The 18,418-nt window shown below is 37.7% G+C and overlaps 2 protein-coding genes across 2 annotated transcripts; one reads left to right on the top strand and one right to left on the bottom strand.

Moving 5' to 3' along the window:
• The first annotated feature begins 507 nt into the window (after nt 1-507).
• LOC141905648 (scoloptoxin SSD14-like) lies at nt 508-10,018 on the top strand. Its single transcript, XM_074794611.1, has 12 exons — nt 508-560; nt 2,224-2,502; nt 2,634-2,756; nt 3,137-3,234; nt 3,396-3,588; nt 3,866-4,029; nt 5,338-5,490; nt 6,657-6,793; nt 7,511-7,698; nt 8,089-8,329; nt 9,186-9,302; nt 9,421-10,018. Exons 2-12 carry the CDS (start codon nt 2,231-2,233, stop codon nt 9,568-9,570), a joined length of 1,836 nt encoding a protein of 611 aa, XP_074650712.1. The 5' UTR covers nt 508-560; nt 2,224-2,230; the 3' UTR covers nt 9,571-10,018.
• Nucleotides 10,019-10,283: 265 nt separating this feature from the next.
• LOC141906130 (glycine receptor subunit alpha-1-like) lies at nt 10,284-15,693 on the bottom strand. The gene is made up of 6 exons (XM_074795338.1): nt 15,651-15,693; nt 14,958-15,181; nt 13,069-13,151; nt 12,786-12,929; nt 11,521-11,870; nt 10,284-10,623 (listed from the first exon to the last, which is right to left on the bottom strand). The coding sequence occupies exons 1-6, from the start codon at nt 15,690-15,692 to the stop codon at nt 10,345-10,347; spliced, it is 1,122 nt and encodes a 373-aa protein (XP_074651439.1). The 5' UTR covers nt 15,693; the 3' UTR covers nt 10,284-10,344.
• Between the last annotated feature and the right edge of the window lie 2,725 nt (nt 15,694-18,418).

Here is an 18,418-nt window from a genome sequence, read left to right on the forward strand (position 1 = left end):
TCCGAAGAAAATGTTTGGTTCGCAAGATTAATCGAATTAAAACAAAAACAAAAGTAAAAAGCCATAAACGTCATATGGGTGCAGTGCAGCATGGGGTTCGCATCTCCTGACCGTCGGTATTAAGACTCCATAACAAATAATTAATGTGAAATAACCCACGTGCAGAACAGTCGCATTTGTTTTTGATTTACCTTTTAGATATTTGCCTGTGGACATGATATCATCCGCGATATGGTTGATTGATTGGTTGAGACCACACGAATGTTACTTGAAATAGTGTTTTTTTCGGCATCAAGAAACCTCGTTCGTTTCTACGCTGAGTCGCTAATTAACACTCCATCTATATTGCATCTATACGATCGCTAAACGCAACGCTCTTCAGTGTTTGAAATGTCCCGCAAATCAGACAATTGAACGCATTTGGTGCAGAAACTTTGACCAGCCGAAATTATAACCATAAATTCTTGTGTTTAGACGTACACGCACACCTCATTCATTCGCGAGCCACAGACCGGACAAGAGCTCTCGAAGTTTTATTCCTGGACACAAGCGGGCATACGGTAATAGTTTATGCTGTTAATAATTGCGTGCAATTTAAAACTAAAGTTATATAAACTATTGGAAATTTCTAAAGAAATTATCAGGTAATTCAAAAGATGCTATAGTAGTCTCTAATTTTGAATTGAAATTTAATATGTTTAGATACATTATTTGGATTTGGGAAACACCGAGGTAACCATCGACACAGGGTGTATCTTTAAAGTATCCAAAGGCCCTTTATACTTGAAAGGCCCTTTAAATCAACAAGTTCATTAATTCCAAATATATTTCCTGTCTCGTACATGTCATCTCCCCATGACGCTTCCGTAGGTATATAACTTATGATGACGCAAGGCCAGTATACGTAATTCTCACTCCCCGTTGTGCAGACAATACAGCAATATAATAGATATGGGAAATCCCGGGACCTCCCAGGCGAAAACATACCGTAGGGATGCATCAAGTACCCTCAATTAAACATGGAAACAATCAAACTGTGGCTGTTATCGGAAAAAAAATCCTTTAAACTTTGAAAATTGCCGTGACAAATAGCTTTGCCCGTGCATGCAAATAATGTGACGCTCAACCACTCGCGCGCGCTTTGCGCTTATTTCAACCGGTGGCCGCACGCGTTACTATGAGGATACTTTTATTATTGCAATATCAACAAACTCCTCGAATAGATTTCTATCTTTAGTGAAAGTTTTAAATCATGAAATAGTTACGACAAGCGACACAAAATTGCTATTTTGGGGGGCGCTTTCCTAAAAGTTACGTATTCTTTTAATCGAAGATATTATGTCAGGACTACGTAATTCCAATTTCCAAGTTTTTAAGAAAAGTGTTCGTTCGCGGCAAAATGTCCGCCTCAATGTACCACATATCGGGACAAAGAGGTCAGGCTAAAGCTTGCCTTGTTTCATTCTTCGTGGATTTCCTCCGTGGACAGGAAACCCCGAAACCTTGATTTTGTGATCCTCAATTAGACATCAATCCGACGTGATCGTTGCGAAGTTTGAACCGCAATAAAAAACCTCTTTGTTGTTGATATGAATTCAATCGGTAAAATATTTACTGATATCTGATAACGATAAAAAATTCTTTGAAATGAATAAAGCTGGCGCTGAAATATAGTTACTTGGAATAATCGGTAAAGCAATGAAGTGGTTTCAATGTAATGAAAAATATTAGTCGAATGTTAAACCGATTTTGTGAATCATCATGGTACAATGGGCCAACATTGTACCTTTTACCAAACACTAACCGCACCCCTGACAAGGTTAGAAAGTTGTGCAACACAATGAAAATTAAACTATTACTTACTATGATATATGGTACAGAAGCGTCCTGGTGACATATATATTAAGAATTAAATTTTCGGGATTAATTCCGAGTTATTCCGAGTCAGTAACTCGGAATAAACCCCGAAAATCGCTTTCAACTAGGAAAACTAGTTTAACCTCAAAAATTTGTCTTAATAGATATGTCCCCAGGACGCTTCCGTAATAATGGAATAGTGCATGAACTGTCAAGTTGTGATATATGTTACACATACATACAATACTATATATTGATGGATTTTGAGAGATTACCCAATATTCACTGGTTTATCTATGAGTCACCGCTCTTCAAATAGCAATAAAACCAAACTTCCTAACGGCGGTTATCCACTTTCTTTTCCAGACAGAAAATGAAAACCTTCCTATTGACAGGTTTTTTGGCAGCTCACATATTCTCACCAGTTTTGGCGTCAGCGAAACGACAGCTAAACGGAGAGAATGACGTGAGCCTTACAAACGATATTCCCACTCCCAATCCCGCAGTAGCGTATATTAGAGATTATATGACAGCTGAATACCGAAAGACCCTGCGAGATGATATGAAGAATTGTAAGGGTAAAGAAAGCACTTTCGATTCGGCGGCTGTAGTCAGCAATGTTCCGCAGTGTTCTATCGTTGGCACGTGAGTTTCATTTCTAATAAATCCTCTCCGAAAAACTCAAAAATTATTTCATATATATCATATAAGCATGTTTATAGAATAGACACAAGTATACTTGTATTTATCAGTGCTATGTAACCACTTTTTTGCAGAGATATTCTACGCAAGAACGGATCCGCAGTAGATGCTTTTATCGCTACAGCCGTTTGTCTGGGTACGATAAATTCTCAATCCAGTGGTATCGGTGGAGGATTCTTCATGACTTACTACAAAAAGTAATCAAATATAAGGGTGATGGTAGGGAAGATCAGTAGCTTTTTCTTTCGTTGTAGATACGTAAGCTAATCACAAGTACTAAACCCCAGCTGTGCATCGGTTTAGTAATGTGTCATTGTGTCCGAAAATTTACAAACAATGAAATGCACGTTCGTTCCCTTTTCTTCGTTAAATAATAAATCGTTTATATCTAGCAAAGATTTTCAAAGCTTCTTAACTAATGTACATAACTATTAGAAAAAGCCGGAACCAAGCCCTACATTCGTGTACACATATTCAGAATGCAATGACTGCAATACATGTATGCATAAATTTCATTATCAACAGCATCACTTAGTAATTCATTCTATAAATTAGCCTAGAATTATTGTCGTTTCAGAAGTGAGAAAAGGTCCTATGCTCTCGATGCATTTTCTGTAGCGCCTAACGCCCCCTCGCAGGACTTCTACGTTGAGCATGCGAATTCATCATGGTCCGGTATGTTTCTCTGTGACCCTAAAATAGAAATCTCTGTGGTGTACGCTGTGGCGTTTGGACTGCGAATATTTCACCGAGCTGAGATGACCGAATACGGAGTTGATAAATTGAGAAAATGAGCGTTTCTGCTTTCTAAGTTGTTTAAGTTTTTGCCGGTATAGGTGGTCTATCAATTGCTGTACCCGGTGAGGTTGCTGGCTACTGGAAGGCGCACCAAGCATTCGGCCGTTTGACATGGGTGGAGCTGTTCGAACCGTCAATCAAATTGTGCGAGTCTGGGTATGCCTTGACTCCAGCTAACTACATGGCACTTCTACTCCTACGCGTGTATGACACTCTCGATCCAATCTCTCGGTAAGTTTGTTTCAGCTTGGATCTTGAATGCGAGTTCCATGTTCCAGTTGTAATATCAATTATGACCCACTCTTCTCCAAATGTTTTTCTCAAAAACCAGATTTGATGGGCCCTCAAAATGTTTGATTGCATTCAAATGAAATGCACTTAGATGCTTGCATATTCGGCATCTGTCTATATAACACTTAATTTGCATTTTACTGCAAATTTCGTCAACTTCGAAAACAGCCTTAGGTAAATTACCAGATGATATTGTAAATGTGTCCGCTATTTTCAGGTCTATATTTATCGACCCCAAGACCGGTGATCTTTATAAAGCCGGTGAAATAATTAAAAGGCCAACCTACTGTAAAACGCTGAAAGAAATTGCCGAGCAAGGGGCAGCTACATTCTACACTGGTTCGTTGTCGAAGAAAATTCTTGAAGACCTTTACGAACAGTGTACGTAAGTTAGTTAGGCATTGTTTTCATTATTTCTGCGAAATTCGACGTGATGGCCCACTTAGTTTTAGTTTTTGATCCACGGATCAAAGCAGATTTTTGTTTCCGGTTACCATAAAAGTTAGAATTAAAGTTTATCACTGCACAAAAAATGACAAAATGACAATGACAAAAATGCCCAAACTTGGCCGCCCAAAAACGTCCGACCAGGCCCGAGCCGAATTCTAGCACGAGACAAATGATTGCGTTTGAATTGCAACTGGTTCAGGAAATGACCCACTTCGCTTTATTTAAGCATTGTTATCGAGTAAATGGTTCGCGTGTGAACGCGCTCTCTAATTAGGCGCGGGCCAAATTTGGCTCGAGTCTGATCCGGGCCAAATCGTCTCCGAGTGATCGCGGCTAAAGTGAAACCGAATGTCAGTTAGTCGGGACTCTGGTCCAGAGATGGTCGACTATGAGATTCAGCGCGGTCGCTGTCTACTCGGAAGCCGACACTGTGTAAGACGTTACAACCGAACTAAGTGCATTCAGTTATTAGTTCCGACCACAAGTTGACTAACGACGAAAAACCGAAGTTCGCCAAGGCCGCCGGCATTTATGTTGAAAAATCTTTTGTCATATGTCATTTTTCAGTCATATTTTACAAAATCAGTGAGTGTACTTGAGATGATACCTATGGTGGCTGATTCGGGCCATACTAAAAAATTTTTCTGTACGGCTCCAGCAACGATAAAAAAATTTTCGCATTGGCCCATTTTTGGTTTTCTCGCGAGAAAATTCAAAACATTTTGGTTTTCTCGCGCGAGAATTCAGAAATTTTGGTTTTCTCGCGCAAAAATTCAAAAAGTTTTGAATGCTCGCGCGAGAATTCAAAACTTTTGGTTTCATCGCGCGAGAAAACTAAAACTAAACATTTTGGTTTGAAAAATTTTTCTGACTGGCTAGAAGCTGGATAAAAATTTTTTACAATGGCCCATTTTTTTGTTTTATCGCGCGAGAATTCAAAACTTTTGAATTCTCCCGCGAGAAAACCAAACTTTTTGAATTCTCGCGCGAGAAAACCAAAATGTTTTGTTTTCTCACGCGAGAAAACCAAAAGTTTTGAATTCTCGCGTGAGAAAACCAAACTTTTTGAATTCTCGCGCGAGAAAACCAAAAAACGGGCCAATGTGGTAAATTTTTTTCATCGTTGCTTTAGCCGTACAGAAAATTTTTTTAGTATGGGCCGAATCAGCCACCATAGATACCTGATGCAGCTGTGAATTACGTTACGTCCATGTGTATATAAATGTTATGCATTTACAGCATCATCCCAGATCACCGCGCAGGACCTGAAGAACTATCGAGCAAAATGGAGGAAACCGATCATGATGCAGCTATCTGAAAATCGCCGTATCCACATTCAGCCTCCTCCATCCAGTGGGGCAGTGACCGCGTTTATACTTAATATTTTGAATGGTGAGTATAAAGCCGGGTGTACATGGGTTGCATCGCGATTCCGACCACTATTCCAAAGTCTTCTACATCCTTTAGTTTTAAAACATGAAATTCAAACGTTAAGTTCATGTATAAGCGCGCAAATACGGGAAATCTGCTTATGGCTGCTCAGGCCAGCATGTTAGCTACGCAGTGAAGTGGTTTACGCCCCATATACCCAGCCTAACTTTTGAAATTATCAAACCTGTAGACTGGGCTAGGTAGCGCAGTGGTTTCGAAAGTGGTTTTTTAAAAACAACTGTAAACAAGAAAACTAACTTGAAAGTTAATTGAAGCCTCGGAAAAAAGCACATTATATTGCTTACTATTGTCGAAAACAAATCGTATAATACAAATTATATATGATATTAGGGATCAATACAGTTATTTTGGATTTGAGTACATCGATAATTAATTACATTGAATTGACCGGCAACCAGGGCCAAATTCGGTTTTTCGTAGCTTGTCGACTAGTGGTAGGAACTAATAACCGAATGCACTTTATTTCCGAAATATTTCCAGAATATAGTTCCGACTTACTGACATTCGGTTTCACTTAGTTTGACTATAGTCGACTAAGTCCGATAACCGAAGTTGGCCCTGACTAGCCCCGATATACTGATGACGTAGTGCACACCCTCTCAAAAATAATTATTAAGATTTTTTTATCAAAAATGATATTAGAGTTATGAAATATATTCAATTGCAAAACAGATGCCAATAATTCACAATAAGCCTTTTTACAGTTTCCAGGCGCCATTTTTTGGGTACCCGCCGGGTCCGCATTGTTGAATTTTTCGTCCCTATTTTTTCCCCGTTTAATATTTTTATTTCGTTCATATCTCTGGATTTGATTAAGATAGAAACAAAGTAAAAATATCGATGAACTCGTTATTGTTATTTTCGAAACGTAAATAGTGATGATGTTGCGCATATCGACCTAAACAGTATCCTTATAATTCATACCAAAGATATCAACGTATAAACATCATTGTATGGTTTCTACGGCGTCAAAAGATGTTGAGGAAATATACTCGCTAAGAGTTCTATGGATCCAAAAAATCCCGAATTCCGTTTCCAGTGCGCAGGGTACTATACCTGAAGCAGTGGCAATCACATACCAAATCATGATGACGAACATTTTTCAGGATATAATTTCACCGTCGAGTCAACGACGACAAGTCAACAAAAGTCGGTTTTCCTTCAAAGATATATCGAAGCGTGTAAATTCGCCTTTGCCGCTCGTTCACATCTGGCTGACCAGTCATTCTCTGACGTAAAACAAGTGAGTGCATATAAAAATTATGAAGTAAAAACACCTACGAAGCTTTTCGATAGCTGGCGCCAAGCTTCAATGGATACCCCTTTGCGGGGTGATAATGTAGACCTGTTTTTATTTTTACTGACGTGTCTGCAGTTCCTAGCCACGTCTGGTGGGTCGTTCATTTCATAGTTATAACTATAGACACCGTGTACGTGACGTCATTGTTTGTTTGCCCGTCAGTGTTTGGGACTGGCTCTACATATTGTGAAGCCTTTGTCCGCATCATTGGTACCAGTTTCATCTTGACCCGTTGATAACCGTAGAATGGTAGCAATGTAAAGGTTGACGACGGACTACGACTATCACCCTGAACTATCACCTCCGCTAAACGTCACTGCGGAGCTCAACTTGAATACCAAATATCGATGATTTCACCACACACACTGGTATGGGCTTTCTCGGAAATAGCTTGATACCCATAGTTTAGTCAACAAAATACGAAAAAACGAACTATTCAGTGACTTAGGGAGCATCTCAAAATTTTTGCGTCGCATTAGAAAATCAATGGTTCGAACTTTGGCATGTGTCTAATCAATGAGTGGAGATGTGTATGGAAGAATTGGAACTAGTAAAAATTTGAAATACCCCCTTATTACGTGATAGATTAGTTTAAACAGTACCTATCGTATTTTGTGCGTCTGTTATTGAAAATCCTATGATTGTTTTTCTACGTTATAGATTGTTGCCAAAATGACTTCTCGTCAATACGCAGGAGACATTCGCAAGTTGATTAGCGATTACGTCACCCAAGAGCCGTCTTATTACGACGGCGTGATTGGAGAACAAGGAAAATACGGTACTTCGCATATATCGATAGTTGCCCCAAACGGTGACGCTATATCCGCTACCACAACGATCAATTACTAGTAAGAATTATACGAAATATTTCAGTCAGGACAGAACGCTGCAGTGAAAAACTTCATCCTCCCTCGACAGGAATTTGAACCTGATGGTCTCGCTGGACTCAGCCACGGCACGAAACGCCACCAAACTTGACCCAGTGCGCATGTTTGCCGCTGATCATATTGCCCGTTGATGAGCTTAGACAAATTTCCCAGAAAAAACTTCAAATGGAAAAGATGGTTTTAAAATAAAACATTATTTATGATTGGCTAATAATGAAATCATCTAACGGCGCACCCGGGCTAGTGTGACAGGGTTTCGTACCGTAGTGAGTCTCGATGCAATCAGTTTCGAATCCCTGTCGGGAAGGAAAATGTAAAAATGTGACCGCTTGTTATTTTTGTCTTTCGTAGTTACGGATCGGGCGTGGTTGGAAGACGTACGAATATACCGTTCAATAACGTAATGAATGATTTTTCAATACGGAATACGCCGAATATGTTCCACCTGACAATATCCCCTGTTAACAACGTACAACCGGGCAAACGGCCGATGTCGTCATCATCGCCTATCATAGTAACGGATTCGAATGGTGACGTCACAACAGTCATCGGGGCCTCCGGTGGAAGCAAGATACCATCAACCGTTTCATACGTGAGTAATGCTACATCATTAGTTTGTTTTTTTAGGATCAATTGTGTTGATCCTTATAGAATGGTTCTGAGAGTAACTTTCTGTTAGCTTTTGATGGCACAAATTGTAACCACTGGATATAAACAGCTGATATTTTGTCATTAGGAGGGAAATAGGTGGTGGGATTGATATGGCAAGTTTCGTCCATCAGCTCTGAGCTATTTGGATGTGCTGGGAGAGAATATGCAAAATTTCAATGAATTTTCCCCCATTCTACTAATCGATGCTTGACCTAGTTTCATGAAATTACAGGGAAAGCCCTTCACAAGGGCATCGCTTGTAAATACCTCTAGAAGGGCTTTCACAGTGACATTATCAAGAAATGTTCTCTACCATGTACTTGTGACTCAAAGGGAAAACCCATTACCATCATGTATATCATCAAAGTTGAACATGCTTGCTACAAAGTGCACCATGATTTCATCTTTATCAGCTCACGTTATTGCAAATCCAAGAACAAATCGCGCTCAAAACTAAAATGTACTCAGTTGATCCTACTGGACCCATGGTCCTTTATTAGATCATATCAGCAAAGAACAAAAAGCCAAGTGACATGTATAAATACATGCCCAGTCACCCGCAACAATTCTGTTGGATTAGATTCCTTACAACAGAAAACATTTTGCTCCATATTGAATTGAATGGCGTGATATGCGTATATGGCGCTTGGGCAGTCGATACGAGTATGTATTTAGAAAAAGACTCGGTTCATCGTTCGGATTTTACTTTTGATTTAGGGCGTAATTCAACGGATCCATTACGACTCTGAAATCAATGAATATATCATTTTCATTTTCGAATTTCCCTTTTCAATCAGGTGTTGGCAGAACTGTTCTGGCTCGGTAAAAGTCTGAAAGAAAGCATCGACGCCACTCGACTGCATCACCAGTGGCTGCCGAACGTTATAACCTACGAAGACGATTTTTTTCAAACGGTAATAAGTAATTTTTGGGGGCAGCTTTTTTATGCGTATACTGCTACGCATGTTGCGTATTATCTCCGCGCATTCAATTATCTCGCGTATGTCTGATAATATTGACATTCATTTGCAGATATATTTTCGTATGCTCGAGACCATTGGCCACCAGCTCGAACCGTTGAAAATTCACGGTTCCGTAGTGGAGACCATAACGCGAGATCAGAACGGTAGACTTCACACTTACTCTGATACCAGAAAAGACGGTTGCGCGGACGGAATCTAAAAACCGTAGAAACGAGTGTCCGACTAGATTGTAAATGGGGACCAATTGATGGGTTTGCGAATGGCATTTAGAAATGGAAATGCGACGACATGGTTTTTGTTTTTAAGATATCTTTATATGTTTTTGTTAAGAAAACATCTTTTTTTGTAAAAAAATATACTCTGTGACCCTTATTACAGGCCTGTTATTACGTTTGATTTTTATTTGATGGAATATTCAAAATTTCATCCGTTTGAAAGGTAAGAATAAAACATTTACCTCGGTTTTTATAGCGATTTGTATTAATGCACTAAAAATTAGTGATTTTTTTATGTCATTACTTTGCCATTTTGGATATCGTCCGATTTTTACAACAATTTCTTTCGGAAGGATACAACCGTTATATGATATTGTATTTCGTTTCATTCGTGTAAGTTTAACACTTAGTGGTTTATTAGTGTTGATTGATTGGGTTTGTTTTTTGTGAATTATAACAATTAAATTAAAAACAAAATAACTCAAATAATTCGTTACGTTCAAAATATCTCTACCTCGTTATCTGCGTTTCAAATCACCCATTAGAATGAGGATCAATTCAGCGAGCCGACAACCTTTCTCCGCAGAAAAAGGTTACAATTCATTCGAATGCAGTGGTTAACGTTGTTACGAAGATTGATGCCATAAAATAGAGTGAACGTATGACACACATACGCGATTTAATATATTCTGTTTTACATTTTACCACCATTTCGATACAATATTCTAAATACATACAAAACAACAATGTCAATGCGTTCAAGCTCCGATGAATCGTAATGAATACAACCAGAAGAATATGTTGAACACAAAAAATGATATCGGGAACGTGATTCTCGCTAGCTTTTCCACGAGCATATATTTCCGTCGATGTGGACATTTAATTACGATGTTCTTGTCTTTCTCGTCGGCTTTATTATTGTTCGTGGGCAGTTCGTTAGTAGATGACGAACGATTGTTCAGAGTTGCGCGACTGAGCGACCAATAGGCGTCATTTTTGAAACTGCTACGCGCGGACGTCCTTGTCGTCTCCATATTCTGAAAAACGTGTGAGAAATATTAATGGTGTGTGATGCGAAAAAGTATTATCATGTCAGGAACTGATTTGGAAGATGAAAAAAGGAGATTGAATTTACATTGCGTCATCGGGATTACACCCGGTCCTGGGGCCGAGTCTAAACAAATCCTCAAATTTCACTCTTTATACGATCACGTGATGATCCGGATGATCCGGATTCCCCATTCTGGCGAGGTGGTTTAGGTGCGGTTGAGAAGATACACGTTCCCAAATCATTTAACTGGGTAGACAGGCAACCAGTCTAGACTCAGTATTCGACAGGCAACCAGTCCATAAACTGATAGCACACTCGTTCTCAACAATTCCTCCAATCAGACTCTATTTGACCGAAATCACCGGATTATCCGGATTGATATCAGGATGTGACAATAGAATTGGCCCCCAGTGCTTTACACTCATGGTGGTTCTACATTGGTTCTCGGCGAACTTTAGGATAGAAAACCAAGTTGCGCGAATGCATAGTTGCTAATCAGTTATTCCTGGTCGTCTAGTTGGTGGCGCTGCCCTTTGGCTCATAGGCAACCAGCCAATCAGAACCTTGAACTTCTGTACGACTCAAAACGATGTATCCGTGACTTAAGTCGCGGTTGAATCGTTTTGGAAAGATCCAAATCATGTATCTTATACGACGCTTGAAATGACGCATGTTTAATTCTAAGCCATACAGCCAAAAATGATGTTTGTATATATAATAAGATTCTGATGATGATTTTGAGTTTACTTTACCTTCTGGGGAAAAATGCATGTATTCACAAACATTTTTCCCCGATTTTGTCACATGTGGAATGTTAATACAAATTCGAACGAATAAAGAAGATATAAGGTGAGGAAACAATTGTTGGGATGCAAGCACTTACCTTTTTCGGACTTACTTCAGGGTGCTTTGGTTCGCGTCTAACTAAAACATTTACTATCGCAAACTCGAGCAGAGCGCCGAATACAAATGTCAAGCAAACCGCGTTCCAGATATCGATCGATTTCACGTAGGATACCTTCGGCAGTTGCATGCGGATTCCGGCTATTTGTGTGGTCATCGTCAGTACGGTCAGAAGTCCGAGAGAAATCCGAGCGGGCGTAGCGTGTGGGTCCAACCAAAACGAAAACCACGACAGCATCACTATCAACGCATTTGGCACGAACGTCTGAATCAAATAGAATCCGTATTCGCGCGTTATCATGAATCGCACCTCGATGCAAGGAAATACACCTGAAAGCAAGTGATGAAATGATTAAATGTCAATATAGAATAATAGTTCAATAGCTTGTACTTCTGAAGTTCAAAGGATAAATTTAGAGTTTCCAAGAAGCTGGTGCGCTTTAAGTATAGTACTTCGAAACAATGTCTGTTGTACAGACCAGTATTGATTTTTGTAGACCATGTATTAGCTTTTTGCCTATAAGGTTTGATTCCATTAGTTGGGTTAACCACCACCTTTGATACAAGGGCTCAACAGTTAACCAGTTGATATGCTCATGATGGTAGCAATGAAGTTTTCATTTTTGACATCATATCAACTCTTTGTGGATAACTTCAACGAATATTTGGGCGATTATGAATCTCAAGCGGAATGACAAAATCGTCTAGTAAGCGCAGAAAAACGACAGGAGACTAATCTATTCGGATACTATACGGGTACATTGATTTACACCGATGAGAATATAGCGTCATTTTATTAGATTTGTAATATGTATGGATACTAAATTTTCTAAACCGCTTTTTAAGTCCCCACAGCTGTTTTTGCCCCAATAATACCATTGGTGAAATGAGTATAATGTGACGTTTATAAATCACTGGGTGCCTGATAATTCATTCATGTGCTAGCCTTGTATTTGAAGGAGGGGCATTTTCTGTTGCCAGTGTCATCTTGTTTTTTATTCTAACTTTAACATGCGAATATCTATTCATAGAACGCCTTCTTGCTCTCAACATTTTATCATTGAATTCATATTTCAATGGCAGTCATTGTTTGTATTTGTTTTAATATTTTCAACGTTTTCTTCATCGAATCTGATAATTTCGAAACGAAACCAATTGGATTTTTTGCATTTTATTTGAACCGCAGTTTGAAAACATGCTGGGCTTAAGAAAACTGATTTCTGGAGAAGACTGAACTATATTTACCTAAACTGGGGTAGTTGAGTTCACAGCTTTGGTAACTCATGCGAACCGCGTTACTAAATTCGGGTAATTCCACATCATTGTTCATCGCGATAGGTACAGACATATTGCTCCATAAAAAACGCACGTCTTTCGTTGTAAATCCAACTGCAATGTGGAAAAGTCTAGACGAATAAGCATAAATATTCAATGCGAAACAGGTCTGATATTCATATGATCAATTACAACTCTTGTTAAGCTCGATGTCCAATTAACCACGAAAGCGGAACTAATGTAGGTTACTCACACGACTCGAGTTCAATATGACACGTCTGGTTATCCATGGGAAAGTACTTCATATCCATATTGCAAGCAAGCACCACCGACAGTCTAAAATAACATTCATAATTCGATATGATTATCGTTATTCAATCCGTCAATCCCTCTGAGAATGCGAACCCCAAGTAAATGCAGTGAAATGATGATACAAATTTTAAAACCCTAAAATGTCCAAGATAAGATGCAGGTGAATATTGAATGAGTGATAATAATTATACCAATGACCTTAGAATTATGTTCTAAAACGAAGAAAAAAAATTGAAAAATGTTTCGCAACGCTGAAAGCATAGGAATACCAACTCCATTGTCCCTTCCTTGCATCATATAAGAAACCAGATACCCAGACCTCTGCGGCCGAAGCCCTTGCAAATAACTCCCCATTATACATATCTAACTGATTGAAAGACACCCAAATACGGCTGAATTAAACAAACATTTGTCAAACTGCACTGTTACAGAGTTGATTTTATTCATAAAAAGTAACAGAATGCCCATTGTGAGCTAGCCTCGTTTATAACTAGTAACTAGTTAGTTATTTATATTGTTAATCTTCATCAGTGGGATGTAAAGGTAACAAAAATATTGTTGTTTTCGACAAATTTGTTCAAAAATTGCTGACTGATCATTTCGGCTTCCCAGAGAACACAAAATCAGCAATGTGAAACGCATGTTTATCCACGCATATATGCATTTATTAATGTTAGGGTTCGTTGGCCAACTAACTACACATGTTGGGTAGTATCAGAGATTCAAATGAGCTATAGGGCAATCCTCATTATTCTAGCTGCTTGCCAGGTGATACCATGTGAGTGCTGTCCATGAACAACAGTGGGAAGTAATGAACATCTTTTTGTGGTACATATACCATTTGTCATGTTTGCTAATGGACTATCATTCGTTGCCTACATTCTGTTCTATTATTACAGTGTGTTGAAATTAGCTATTTTATGTACATTTTAAATCAATACAGGGGTGCATCTTGTTGCACTACTGTGGGCCCTCGTCAAAAAGTACTTGTAAGTAAATTTGAAGGTTTTCTGCCTCAGAGTAAATTAGGTATTCTGGTAAAACAGGAGGAGATAAACTGCTTCACCTTTATTCCATTATAACTAGGTACATCTGTATTACTCGTTATAGAACAACGATTTTGAAACTTATAGAAAGAAATTAAATAAGCTGACATATTTTGTTATATTTATACCTTTAAACTAGACGGTTTTATAGCAAGACTTGTACATGCATTCATTCCCACTGTCAATTTACGACATTTCCGAGGTTCCCTGGTGGCAATGTAAATGTAGAAATAATACCGGGTTCTGTTCATTTTGGGTCCTATGTTCGTCATCATTTTTCAGAGAATATATCTATATATATATATATATATATATATATATATACATATATATATATATATATATATATATATATATATATATATATATATATATATATATATATATATATATATATATATATATGTATATATATATATATATATATATTTTTATATATATATATATATATATATATATATATATATATATATATATATATATATATATATATATATATATATATATTTTTATATATATATATATATATATATATATATATATATATATATATATATATATATATATATATATATATATATATATATATATATATATATATATATATATATATATATATATATATATATATATATATATATATATATATATATATATATATATATATATATATATATATATCAAGTATCACCATGACAAGAATACTGATTCATTGAATCACAAAAACATGACGCCTGCAAAGCGAATCAAGTTTTCTCAAGATGCAGATCGACTCAACATTTACCGTTGGCTGTAGATGACGTCTCCTTCGGGGGATATACGTAGAAACCGATTCGGCACGGTCACGAGGTGTTGCTTAGCCGACTTGGCGTTCCGGAAGTACGCGTCGGGAACCCAGATTTCCGTGACTTTTTTGTGATCGAAATCTATACTTTCGCCGTGATGGTCGGCGAATGAAAGTCGAGGGTCACGCCAACGTTGTCTCAGATTCAGGTCGACGGCGAATTGCTACAAAGTGAAATGTTGAAACAGCTCAACGAATGTCGATAAGAATCGCGTGCTAGTCCCAAAACGTTACAAAATGCCTTAGTTGAGAACAGCATGAACCACTTCCGTACAACGTTTTACCACAATTAAGTGATCTAAGTTTAGGAATTTAGTAATCTAAGTCTATAAGTAATCTAAGTAATCTAAATTTATGGTGGTTGAGTCGAATGGTGGCTTGATTTGGACCAAAACGTAAAATGAGAAAAGTTTCGACGTTTTTTCCCTTTGTTTTGGCGTTCAGGTGCAAGGTCACGCTATGGCCCGAATAGCAGCACTATGCAAATCATTACGCCGCCTTGTGGAGTAGATAGTTTTGTAATCCTCTTTGAAATTTCTATTGACATGCATCTACCTGTTTTATGCATCATAATGCGAACAAAAACAATAGCTTCATAGTATATAAATATATATGCTATGTGATTCTACTTACCATGTGCATTGCGTCAATTGAGCCAACGTGATTAAGGTACATATCAATGCTGACATTCACTGCAACACCTGGTATCAAAAAACAGATACGATTTTGAGTGTTATACGATAACGCTACATTTATTCAAACGTGCTGAATTGAAACTCAATATCATCGTATCTATCGTTCGCAGTGATCATAGTGTGGGAATTTGCTGGCAATATAGACGCTACTCATGCGTAACTTTCAATTTTAAGAAAGTCTTAAAGCTTCGAACCCAATTGCTCGAAAAAGCGGATTTTATTGCGGATAGCTAAAATAGCAAAAATGTGCTTCACTGCATATGCGGATCCAAAGAGGGCTTCGAACCCCAGTTAAATGCGATTTTTGGAGGTTTATTCCGAGGGAATAAACCTCCAAAATTACATTTAACTGAAAAAAAAACTAGTTTATTCCGAGTAGCAAACTCGGAATAAACCTCCAAAATCACATTTAACTGAGAGAACTAGTTTATTCCGAGTAGCAAACTCGGAATGAACCTCCAAAAATCGCATTTAACAGAAAAAAAAAACTTGTTTATTCCGAGTAGCAAACTCGGAATAAACCTCCAAAATCACATTTAACTGAGAGAACTAGTTTATTCCGAGTTCCAAAAATCGCATTTAACTGAGAAAACTAGTTTATTCCGAGTTACAAACTTGGAATTAACCTCGAAAATTCTTTTATAATAGATATGTCCCTAGGACATACCTATTGGTTTAAAACTAGTTTATTCCGAGTTACTCCGAGTTATAAACTCGGAATTCACCTCGAAAATACATACACACATGGTTACATATTGAATAATACTTATAAATTTAAAATGATATTCATTTTTTATTCTATTGATATTAGATTTTTCATATCCAAATATTTATTCATTATATCTTAATATTTATTTCATTATAGAATAATAAAAATGAAATATTTTAATGAATATTAGAGTAGGTGTATAATTTTGTTTTCATATCAAAGGTTGAAAGGTTGAGTGAATAAAATAAGAATAAATTCGAGCCGGCGAGAATTAATTCTTATTTTTGAGCTCGACCTTTCGACCTTTGGTATGAAAACATGATAAACACTTACTCTTGTCGGTCGGCCATGATGTCGGATATGATCGGAGAAAAAGAAGGAGCCAGATTGATATGTGAGCACTTTGTTAGTTAGATCAAGGGTTATTCCAACACTAGGCTTGTTTTACCTTCATTGAAATAGGGTCGTACGTTTTTCTTGTAGCCTATCGGGGGATATTCCGACAAAATATCAGAAACAGTCATGCCAGTTGCGAAACCAAACCTGGAATTTCATGAAATACTACGGTATTACTGAGCTTAGCATTTTTATTGCCGAATAAAAATCAAGCACATTGAATAGAAATCCATATCAACGCTGAATAAACGAATGAATATTATCGCGATGGCTTTTTCAGGACAATTCAACTCTTTGGTAAACTCACATAGTTAAGATTGCAATGAACAATGAGAAATCCACTGAAGACCACATTATCTTGTACCAAGTTCAGGCAAACTCGTTAAGGCAAGCTCTTTTGCAGCAAACGTTTTTCTATTAAGCCGTCGAAAGAAAAGTTACTTCTCTAACTCAATAAGAATCACACTGAAGCGAAAGTGATCAAGAATTCCGAAGTTCTTGTTGACAAATAGACAATTGAAAATATCGAAATGCATGCCAATGTACTATTCAATGATCGGATGATTTCCGTAATTTACCAGTTATAAATTCACCTACCTTAAATCCCTATTTTACATCATAGTAACGACTTGTTACGTACGTTTTTGTTGGCTCGGTATCATATTTATCAGAATGATTAAAACACAACGGTCAGATTTTAGCTATGGTAACATATGCGACTGGCCATAATCCGTGAACTGGAGCTTTCCTCTACTAAAGGTCAAGTTCGTACTGTTCTAGTCGTCGCAGATGCTGTTTAAGCGATTGCAATAACTCCAATGACAGTGAATATGTTCTCTGGTCTATTATCATACGTAGTTTGATAGAAAAAAAGTCAAACACGTGTTACACGTGTCGCATCAGTTAGCTAGGCGGTGTTCGAATAACCATGTTGAACCTGTCACTTCGACGGAACGATGTTAATCTACATTATTTGTTTTGGTAATGACCGCACGACGAGGACTTAAATGTCAACATTCATTACCAGATGTAGGCTTTTCATTCGAATGGAGAAAAAATTACTAAAAATTCCTCGCACTCCTTAAGTTAATCAATTATGGAATCCTATAGCTAAAATCAAAATGTGTGGTTAATTGATTTAAGCGCACGACCACCATAACGAGGATTATACCATGAAATAGTTCTTCGTTCGTCTATTTGGTGAACAAACCTCTCTGTTACCAGCGAGATAACGCACAACCAATAGAGCCGAAACTATCGATATTCATTATTAACTGAATCATAGACTCAATTCAAAGTTTTCATATCGACATGCGATATGAAAAGGTAATGCGGCGGTTATGCATCGGTACTATGGTGATCTTTCCCCTCCCATGCGGCGAGAGAAACGTAACTGTCAAAATTGGTTCCCGGTGAAAGTCGTTATTGAACCGTTTCTATATCAAAAGTTAATTAGTAGCAGATATAAAGGTCCGTAACCACCGACATGGGGGACATCACAAATTCTCTGAAGTCCAGAACGATGCAGATTAGTTTGTGTAAACCAAAAGCTATTTAGCATCAGCTCGGCACGATGTCCATGATTAAGGGTGTGGTTTGCT

The sequence above is a fragment of the Tubulanus polymorphus genome, chromosome 5 (assembly GCF_964204645.1).
Source record: "Tubulanus polymorphus chromosome 5, tnTubPoly1.2, whole genome shotgun sequence".
Classification (NCBI taxonomy): Eukaryota; Metazoa; Nemertea; class Palaeonemertea; order Tubulaniformes; family Tubulanidae; genus Tubulanus; species Tubulanus polymorphus.

What these genes read in the sequence shown, in the direction of transcription:
- LOC141905648 (XM_074794611.1), top strand. Translation starts at nt 2,231, where the DNA reads ATGAAAACCTTCCTATTGACAGGTTTTTTGGCAGCTCACATATTCTCA. An exon ending in TATACTTAATATTTTGAATG is followed by an intron (nt 5,491 to 6,656) that starts GTGAGTATAAAG and finishes AACATTTTTCAG; the next exon opens with GATATAATTTCACCGTCGAG. An exon ending in AAGACGATTTTTTTCAAACG is followed by an intron (nt 9,303 to 9,420) that starts GTAATAAGTAAT and finishes ATTCATTTGCAG; the next exon opens with ATATATTTTCGTATGCTCGA.
- LOC141906130 (XM_074795338.1), bottom strand. Translation starts at nt 15,692, where the DNA reads ATGTACCTTAATCACGTTGGCTCAATTGACGCAATGCACATG. An exon ending in TCATATTGAACTCGAGTCGT is followed by an intron (nt 12,930 to 13,068) that starts GTGAGTAACCTA and finishes TCCACATTGCAG; the next exon opens with TTGGATTTACAACGAAAGAC. An exon ending in CTGAAGTAAGTCCGAAAAAG is followed by an intron (nt 10,624 to 11,520) that starts GTAAGTGCTTGC and finishes CACGTTTTTCAG; the next exon opens with AATATGGAGACGACAAGGAC.